Here is a 10645-nt window from a genome sequence, read left to right as displayed (position 1 = left end):
CATGTTTGAGAATGAGGCATTGTCAGCTGGGTATGATATCATCAACTGGGTCACTTTCCCTAACAAATCTTTCCTTAAGGTCCAGGTCGGAATGATTTCATCAAGCCAAGCATTCACTATTAATGAGAAAGCCATTATGTGGAATGATCGATTTAAAGAGGTAGGAACGAAGTGCTTATTGTGTGTCCCAGCCAAAGGTTTATTTACTACAAAGTAGGTCTTACTTAGTTCAATTGGATTCATTCCCATGTAAGCATAATTAAGGTATCTGTCCAAACACTGTAGCACTGCTATGAGAAAAAACTGTCATTTACATTTCTCAGTAGCTCCATGACCTATATCAGAAATCCTATCGGAGAACTTCCTCTCTTTCAAAAATCCAGCATACAGACAACAACTGTATTTTAAACATACTTTAAAAAGCTGATGATGTTGTGTTGATATTCCTTTGCCCCCCAAGCTGGAATAATGAGGCAGACACAAATGTTGGGTTTAACTATAGGGCCACTTTATTAACTGACAAGTTTAACTGGAACCAAAGGCAAGGGCAACACAGCTTGCGGTATAGTCAAGGCCGGAGGTCGAGGACCCCTCCCTTACCTCTTCAAAAGGGCGAGCCACCCTGCCCTGGGCAAGAGCCAACTGCAGGGGCTCTCGCCCAGCTGGCTAGCCATTGCAGGACAACCCTGTAGCCCCATCCCCCAAGCCGCAAGGTTCAAAGAGAGGACCTAAACAGGGCCATCCTGAAGGCAGTCCATTTTCCCCGCCCCATGCCGCAAGGCACAAAGACTGTACTCACAGGACCCCTTAAACCCCAAATGAGGGGTGTCAGCTGGTGCTCACCAGACCACAATCTGTATACCACCTAGCAACTCGCCTAAATTGAAAGTGACCAACAGAACTAATACAACCCCCCTTATAAACACCTGCATTACTGCTGCAGTACAGGGTAGGCGAAAACACTCCTCCCAAGTGCCAATCAGGAAGGGGTGAAAAATTCCTACCCGGCCCCGAAAAACTGGGTGACCAGCAAACGCCTGCACTACTAACAGGGCAGGAGGATGGGCCGACGACTGCTCGGGACTGCTGAGGAGGAGAGGTGGGGCCAGGCTTTAAGCCTTCTTGGCCCCACCCTTCCTGATGCCCGTATGTGGCGCTTTTGGCACCCAATTCCCAGCATGCCTCTTCTGGCTGGGAGGCAAGGGCGCCCCCCCCCAGATCAACGACCGGAATGGCCGTGGGCACTTGAATCGTGTTGTTTATAGAGGTATAGAATGAAACTCAGTATGAATGAAGCCAGATTTTAACTTGACACAGATAGATAAGAAGAATTTAATATCTGACTTTGCGTGTACCTGGGAGATTATGGCTGCAATCACACGCGCCTTTGGACCCAACATAGGTGTGAATGCCTGAGAGATCTAAGTGGAGCGATCAGACATCAACATCTGGGAAGCGTCCCACAGTCGTTGGTAACCTGTGCTGCTCTGCTGCAGAAGTGGAGTTAAAAGACACCAGGGAAAGTCCAGCTCTAACAGGTTCTGATGGGTCACAGATGGACTTTCCCCTGTCTGATCGTGCAAGCACACTCTCGTGCCATTGGGATGGTTTGATCATGCCATCCCAGGTCAGTGCTGTTCCCCCCCACCACACACACTCGCAGTATGCACATCATCACATACTCCATCAGGGGCTCTTAGTGCGGAGGCGCAATTCCTAATTTATGTGCATGGGAAACTAATGGCCAAAAAACACCTCAGACTCAGCCACAGCTGCATCTGATCACACAGTAATGGGCTGTGCCTGCAGCTACAAAGGAATGTGTGATCTTGCAACTGCATGTCAAATTCCTCTAGAGAAAATAGTCTCACTTCCTCTCCGCTTCAACTGGCGCATGTGACCACAGCCTATGATAGGAGCTACAACTTGTTGAATTTGGGGCTATCACAATCGTTTACTTCCTGAATGTTCCTGTGCACATAACAAAATGTAAGTGGTAAATGGTAATGATTGCACAATATCCAGTGATGTGTGCAATTCACTACTGCATACAACATTAGCAAAATGCCCACCTAGTGTATGGATGTCTGGCAGACTACCATTGTATTTTTTTTAAACGATTTTATTAAAAGAATAAGTCAAGTATACATAAACAAGATTACTATTTAAACATGAATACAGCCTGTAAGTGCAAATTCATTTAACACAATGCCTTCTATTAACTTGTCAGGAGGAACATCTTATTTTAAAGATGTATCCAATCTGCATAACTAGTATTTGCTGGTAACACACCGTTTTCTGTAAAATATGTTATAAGAGGACTCCATTTTCGATTGAAATTGGCATGGGATCTCGCATATCCTTGTATGTGGAACTCATATTTATCTGCTACTTTATCCATCACATAATGGTCCCAACATTGGTATAACATTTGGAGCTCCTACCCAAACAAATCAAAAGTATTCAATATAAGATTACAATTTTTAAAAATGATTACCAGGTGGTACCTCTCCCCAGACAGATTGAAACATATGTATCCTCAAAGTAACCCAAATTGTTGGAAAGGATGCGGATCCAAAAGTGACATATTTCACTGCTGGTGGACCTGTTCAGAAATTAAAAACTTCTGGTCCCAAGTGTTGAAAGAAATAAAGAAGATCACAAGAGAAGACATCCCACTTGATCCGGCTGTATTGCTTCTTAACTCAAGTTATACTATTGAGGAATCGGAAGTTAAAATTACTGAATTAGCCGCCACATTAATAGCCACAGCACGGCTTGCTATTGCTGCCTCATGGAAAAATCATGATCCTCCTTCTATTGCTCAATGGACTACCATTGTATGTATAGCTTCTGAGGCCTCTGGTTCTGATGTAAACTTTGTGGCCAGGATGTCTTTTAAATATTCTCTTAATCTTTTTTTCAAAAACAGACTTCTTTTTATATAATCCTGAAAGAGCTCTGGTAAATCGTTTTTTGTATATGCAATTTGATCTCCTTTCTTAACACCTGTTATTACTCTCTTTTTTTTCTTTTTCCTTCCTAAGACAGTGCACCAAATGTCTGCCAGGTTTGTTCGCATACTCGAAATGCCTTTGTTTAGAAATTTTAGGGTTTCCCCCCTCTACCTCTTCCCCTTATAACAGTCTCTAGATTTTTTCTACTGTTATCTTAGTTTGTTCTGATTTTTCTCACTTCTTTTTCACAGAAGCTGCTAGTAAACTTTCTTTAATAAAAGCTTTACTTTCTTCCCAAATTGTAGCTGAGGACATTCCTTCTGTATTTGTTTAGTTTAAAGAATTCTTATAGGTCTTATTTGCACTTACTGACTACAACTTCTTGTAGTAAAAGAGCATCATTTAGTCTCCATCTTCCTCTTGATTTTCTATTCCATTGCCAGACTACATCTATGGGATTATGAACTACAAATATATTTGGTTGAATCTCCTCTTTATCTAGATTTATTGTCAAGCTTTTTGATACCCAACACATACTTGTTCTTTAGTATGCTAGATGTCGGTTCAGGGGGGAAAAGATAAAATCTCTACCTTTGAGTGCTTGATCCGCCAGGTATCTTCTAGTTTCAGCATTTCCAAATATTGGAATATGTTTAGGAGTAATTTTCCGTCTTTATTATTCCTTGATCCGTCCTTTGGATCTAGTACTCCGTTCATGTCTCCAAAGACTATTATATCCTCTTGTTAAAATTCTAGAATAATTTGGAAGAAATTATTTTAAAAAATAACTTTAGCCTCATTCAGTGCATATATTGCTGCTATTGTTCATATCTTGCCTTCCAGGAGTCTCATTTTAAAAATTAGGTATCTTCCATTTGGATCTCTTAAATCTTCTAATACATCTTATTGTGGGTTGTTTACATAAATGTCTATTCCACATTTTTTGTTTTGAGCTGAATATACCCTACCTATTTTTTTCAAACAAATATTTAGACTATGTTCATGTTTCTTCTTTTCATGAGTTTCTTGTAGGCATAAAATATCTGTATCTTGCTTTTATGTTGATTAAAAGTTTCCATGAGTTTCGAGGGAGATGTCAGTTCGTTAATATTTACTGATATTATTTTTAATTTATACATTTTGTCCTGAAGTTGTTACCACATCTGATTTATTCTTTTTTGTGTTTGTTTCTTCTTTGGAGTTCTTAGTCTGTGAACTTTACTTTGAGTTACTTGGAGATTTTCCTTCTGTTCCTCTATCAAAAAATCCTCCACTTGCAATTCTTCAGCCAGTTGCTTAGCTTATTCTTCTGTTTTGATTACTTTTTCCTTTTGATAAGTATACCTGTATTCCAAATGATACCCAGGCTCTACCCCCACATCTCCAAGGATTTCCCAACCCAGAACTGCAACCCTAATTTGACTACTAGCAAATTGGAGTAAAGCACTGGGGGAAGATTGGGGAGACATTTTGGTCCTCCTAAAATACCCCCTTTTAATATTTTTATTAATATTTATATAACAATAAAAATTACAACATAGCAACAATATCAATATGAATCATGAAATATACACAACAACTTATTTGAGAAAGATCACTAGGCATGGCAGCTCAAAATTCAAAAGGTTACATACAATAACAGTAACATATATTGGTGTTATACTGTAGAGATCCTTCAGATTGTTCTTAAAACTATATATATTGTTACATATAATTAACTATTTTGTAAAAACGTTGTGGAATTTGGGATCTCGATGTCAAATTAGGTAAAAATGATGCCTCTAGATATGGAAGCCATTTATTCATGTTCCCTGATATCAATTGAAAAGATACTCATACATTTGTGCTGCACATTTATTTCATTTTTTATTATTAGATGGTGCCCAGTTCCAAGTGTGTAGAGAGCTGCAATCTTGGGCACAGCAGAAAAATTAAGAAGGATCAACCAGTTTGTTGCTATGACTGTAGTCCATGCCCAGAAGACATGATTTCTAACAAGACAGGTAAGTAAAATAATGCTGATTTACCTGAGGGTATCTTCCAATATTTGTTTATCCACATCTTTTTTTTAAAAAAATTCATATAGTTTCTCATGTTTCAGAACACCTGAACTACGTATTGGCAGTATTTAAAAAGTGACGTAAACCTTAAGGAGTGTTTGGTTATCAAATGGAAGATGGGCTCTGAGTTCCAGCATGCTCGGGAACAGGATAGAGCTCGGAAATGTCTATGATAAGAGGTTGCAAGGGATTAGGGGTTCTGGTAGACCCCAAATAACTATGTCATGTATAGAAAAGCAAGGAAGCATCTCGTAGTGGGAGACCAGTTGCCTATGAAATTCAGATAATGTGTCCTATTTATTGGTTCTTTGTATCTATTGATAGGTCCACCAGTCACCAATCAGATGCCCTTCAACCCCATCACATGCCAATTGTTTTGCCCTTTCTGTTTCAGAAGGTCAAAAATATTGCCACATAATAGTCAATTAATGTCAAAGACTGACTACCTGAAGGTCCACAAATGTGCCCTTAGCTCTTCTAACAGTAACTGAGATGGCCTTTCAGTGTTTTTAAAGACAGACTCTTTGGGAGTTATCTTATAAAGCTCCCCCCCTCACAACGAACACTATTCATAGATACTCTCCAAGAATATCTGTGGAACACTATAGTTTCAGTGGGTTCCCCTGTTTATTACAGCTCCCATCACGATGGCCTTGTCTGTGCGGGTTCCATTATAACCCAGATTGCATTTTAGGTGGCCAAAGGGGATTCCCTCGTCACTTTTGACCAATGAAAATGCTGGCTGGATGCAATCCTTTGTTAATATAGAGTTACAGAATTTTACAATAGTTTCAGTGGGTTACTGTGCTGACCTTCAGTAGAACTGCTAGATTGGAGTCCAGTAGCACCTTAGAGACCAAGAAGATTTTCAGGGTAGAAGAATGTTATGAGTCTTCTAAGAGTAGATTCTAAGAGTCTATGGAGAACACTCAAGTTTGGATCTCAGTCATTCAGGGTATGTGCCAAATTCCTTATTTGAGTCAACAAATTATAAAAAAAGGAATCCAGCTTACTATTACAAGTGCTGTGCTCAAGTTTCATTTCTGTAGTTACTTTGTCAGCTGTTAAAATTTCCTGTATCATATCATACCAAATATTTATAATATGTGTGAGCCAGTTTTTCCAAAGTTTGACAATTTGAATTTTTGGAGATAAGAGAGTCTTTGGAATCTTTGGAAAATAGGAATTTTATATACACCATAAGGTAAGCATAGTTGGGGAACTGGGTATAAATTGCTATTTTTTCACTATGACACATCCTACCCCACAACTCCAGACATTCTTATAGACAAAGAAACCCCTTTTATATCACTATGGATGAAAGTACTATGAAAGGATCCAACCAACTTTTTTCAAAAAATCTTGCCTAATTCCCATCTTTATTACAACTCCTGTTACACATGGCTTTTGTTCATACAGGTACCCTGATTCCCAGCGTAGCATTTATAGTGGCCTCATTCCCCCCTTTTTTTTTTGCCAGTGCCAACACAGGCTGGATTCAACCTTTAGGTATGCATGACATGTCATTGTGCTAGACAGATAATGGACTGGTTCTTTGGTTTTTCTCCGCCATGTTATACATCAAATCTGTGCAGAGTTGATGTAATAATTCTGTAGCACATAGACAAAAGGCACTGTTTGAAAGATAGTCTATGTATATTGCAAACGGGCTAATTGGAAAGCCCCAGGAAGACTGTGAAAAACATTGCCACACCTAGAAACTAGAAGTCACCCATGATCAAACATCTATCCACATCAAAGGTTTTCTCCCACTTTCTGTTCTCTGTTAACACAGACATTTGTCCACCACTTCAACCAAATTTACCTATCATCAGCATATCTACTACCTCATCCAGAAGTCATGCCCCTATTTGGAAGCCATTTGCTGATCCTGTTTCCTGAAATTTGAATTTACCCCAGCACCATCCCCTTCCAGGACCAACCCCATTCAATCCTCTGGAAACAGTTTGGGCCCATATCTGGTTCTCCCTTTCCTCTTTATCTCCAACCCCAGGAAGATAGTAATGTTTCTGTACCCATACCTGCCTGCATTGTAACTAGGGACACAATCCCTCTCCAAGGAGAGATTTGCCTGCCTCCAGGCTACCTTTGCTATGGCAACTGCTTGAGTCCTTGTCTGATGCACAATGTATGGGGTTGGATATATTCAACATTGCTCAATCTCAGTTACTATAGCTCCATTGCCACACAGACCCATGATCTCTACAGGGTTTTGGGGTGATTAAAAGGAATTCATGTTTTCTTTTTCACCAATGGAAAAGCTGTTTGTATACAAGCTAATTTCCCCCTTTCTCATTTGTTTGCTTCGTAATCATTTGGAGTCCTGAAGTGGTATTGAACTCTTCATGGGGCACCAAAATTGCTAGCTATAGATGCCCTCCTCCCCAATATAGAAAGCAGAGTGCTAAAGAAAAAAAATCAGTGCAGAAGCGATCCATTTTTGTCCACCATTAACTTCGCACCACTTATAGTCACTTCTACATTAAACAAAACAAGTATGGCTAATAAACAGAGATACTGACTCCTGTGGTTCTGTTTCAGATGCGGATGATTGCATCAAGTGCCCAGAAGATCAGTATCCCAACAGGAACAAAGATCAGTGTATCCCCAAAGTTGTAACTTTCCTATCCTACCAAGAGCCCTTGGGGATAGTTTTAGTGTCCGTTGCTATCTTCTTTGTTGTGATAACAAGTATGACGATACAGATATTTGTGACCAACTGGGACACTCCCATCGTCAAAGCCAACAATCGGATCCTCACCTGTGTTCTTCTCATGTCCATCCTGCTTTGCTACCTTTCTTCCCTGCTACTCATTGGCAAGCCTGGAAAGGTATCCTGCCTTCTCCACCAATCAGCTTTTGGCATAATTTTCTCTGTTGCTGTTTCCTGCTTGTTTGCCAAAACAATCACTGTCGTCTTGGCCTTCATGGCAACACAGCCTGGGAACACAATGAGGAAATGGTTAAAGAAAAACATTGCCAACTCCATTGTCCTCTCCTGCTCCCTCATTCAAGTGGGTATATGCCTTGTATGGCTGTTGATTTCTCCACCTTTCCCAGATGTTGATATGCACTCACAGGCTGGGCAAATCATAATGAAATGCAATGAAGGCTCTGTTACCATGTTCTACAGTGTCCTGGGCTACATTGGCTTTTTGGCCACTATCAGCTTCACTATAGCTTTCCCAGCCAGAAAACTGCCAGACACTTTCAATGAAGCCAAATTCATCACCTTCAGCATGCTGATATTTTGCAGTGTTTGGATCTCCTTTATTCCGGCTTACCTGAGCACCAAGGGGAAAATGATGGTTGCTGTGGAAGTGTTTGCCATCTTGGCCTCCAATACTGGAATCCTGATTTGCATCTTTTTTCCCAAATGTTACACTATCATTCTAAGGCCTGACCTCAACTCCCGGAAGCTGCTTATAGAGAAAAAGGATTACTAACTTTGGGATAAAAATCAGCTAACATTTTAGAATCCATGATCCATTTCCTCCTCTAACATTTAAGTGCTTTTTTATTGAGAGGAAAGAGCAGGCCAGTCATTTCAAAAGTGATGTTAATTGATTTAGTCCCTCTTCATCAGAAAAGTTCTTGAAAGGTCTCAAAACTAGGAGCTTTGCAAGTCACAGCATCTCAAGGCAAAAGCAGCTTTCTCCCAAGCCATAGGGATTCACAACCACAGTCCAGGTGTGTGCATGTGTGTCAGAAACCACAAACATACATACATTTATAACAGAAATGACGCACAGACTTACACCCCACACTTCCAGTTTGAAGGACCAGATAATAAGTGATGCAAAAGACCACCTGAGACCCTAGATAGCCATTGCCTGTCCGAGCTGATGATATTGGCTTTGATGCACCGAGGGTCTGATTCAGTATGAGGCAGCTTCATGTGTCCACATTAATTAATGATAACATGGCAGTGTGTGTAGTATAACCAGGAGATCCAAAGTTTGTCATGCAACCTGAAACTCTAGCTCTTTTTGTGGTGAGCTAGGTTTATTTTGAAGGGGCTGAGAGAACTGTGACTGACCCAAGGTCACCCAGCTAGCTTCAAGTGGAGGAGTGGGGAATCGAACCTAGTTCGCCAGATTAAAGTCCACCACTCTTAACCACTAGACCAACTTGGCTCTCGCATGTGTCCATGTATTTAATTATAACACTACTAATAATATTACAATTAACCAAATAGTTAATCGTTATGCTTCTTGCTTATGCTGCCCTTGTTCTTCTTTCTTCCACTTCTTGGGCTTTTTGAAAACAAACTACTGTAGTTTTAACCTTCCTCCAAGGAGCTTAGGGAAGTACACACCACTTCCCCATCTTCCGTTTTGCACAACATGAAGATAAGAGACTCCAGTGCACGGCCTAAATTAGTATTGTATTATTGGCCATTGTGCGCAGTTCTTAAATTTAGTGCAGGTTACTTCTGGAAGGCACGCTGTGACAACTGTCAGCATCTGGGCAAACCCACTCTGCCTCCAACTCACATTATTTATCCTCGCCAGCACACAAAGCTGTTCTGAGATTTGTCAGGCGTCATCATTATCCTTGTGTTACAGGTCCTGTTTTTCTGGAATGTACTCCCTCGCATCCCTTTGCCTGTGTCAAATGTACTTATTTTTGATACTCCATTAATTCTTTCTTGTTTGCCTAGTTTCAGAGAGTACCTGTGTTGGTCTGCAGTAGAACAGTTAGATTCAAGTCTATTAGCACCTTAGAGGCCAACAGAGTTTCAGGGTATAAGCTTTCAAGAGTCAAAACTCCCTTCTTTAGATAGGACCAAATATATAGAAATTGCAGGTATAACAGTTTTATCTGATTTAGTAGGCTAAGATTTTATGTCTGTGTACCGTGCTCTCCTTTGCTCTTTGGATCTTTTATTGCCTGCTTGGCCTTATACAGTTTTTAGTTTGATTTTAATGCCACTGGAAGGCACAATGATGCTGAGAGCTGTTTTGGGTCCCCCTGGAGGAGGCGAGAATGGTGTAAGACTAATAGCTATTTATATAGATCATTGGGTTTTTTGTTGCTCTTTTCTGCTTGAATGTATTTTATTCACTGTAAACTTCCTTGAGAACTCTGTTTGAAGTAGGGTATCAAAATATATTAAAAAAAACTAAATGAATAAAAAGAATCTGATTGTAAGAATGGATCTGACAAGACTCATGCTGCTTCTTTGCTGTATTTTATCAATGTGTGTGCACATGTTTAAAGATATCAGTGGTGGAATGGATGGAAATGAACAAAAGGAAGCTGCAGTAAACTGTAAATGTTCCAATTCTAGAATTAAATTCAGAAATTTTCCCAGTAAAACTGGCTGCAGTCACACGGAGCATTAGCCACGCTGCAGAGACGGAAGATAGGCGGATTTTCCGGGCGCGATCTCACCGCCACATCTGGGAAGCGTAGAGCTCCCGTGGCTCACCCGGGGCTTCCCTCTGAAGATGAGGGGTAAAAAACTAGTACCTCGGAGGTACCAGTTTCCTGAAACCGCGGTGGTAGTTCTGGCACCCGCCCATGTCCCCTCGCATAAAGGCTTCCCCCCCCCCAAGTCTCCACGGATGCGCACAAGCACCCAACAGAGCATGCACACACTTC

At 40.6% G+C, this 10645-nt stretch overlaps 1 protein-coding gene across 1 annotated transcript in view; it reads left to right on the top strand.

The window, feature by feature from the left end:
- Positions 1–8484, top strand: part of LOC107119247 (vomeronasal type-2 receptor 26-like) — a 15561-nt gene extending 7077 nt beyond the window's left edge. Inside the window, exons 5-7 of the mRNA XM_015421710.1 lie at positions 80–160; positions 4834–4960; positions 7580–8484. Coding sequence (XP_015277196.1) covers positions 80–160; positions 4834–4960; positions 7580–8484 — 1113 coding nt within the window. The remainder of the gene's footprint in view (positions 1–79; positions 161–4833; positions 4961–7579) is intronic.
- Positions 8485–10645: the final 2161 nt, after the last annotated feature.

The sequence above is a fragment of the Gekko japonicus genome, unplaced genomic scaffold, assembly GCF_001447785.1.
Source record: "Gekko japonicus isolate JY-2015 unplaced genomic scaffold, Gekko_japonicus_V1.1 scaffold3209, whole genome shotgun sequence".
In the NCBI taxonomy this organism is placed as follows: domain Eukaryota; kingdom Metazoa; phylum Chordata; class Lepidosauria; order Squamata; family Gekkonidae; genus Gekko; species Gekko japonicus.
This window is presented reverse-complemented; position numbering and strand designations above follow the sequence as displayed.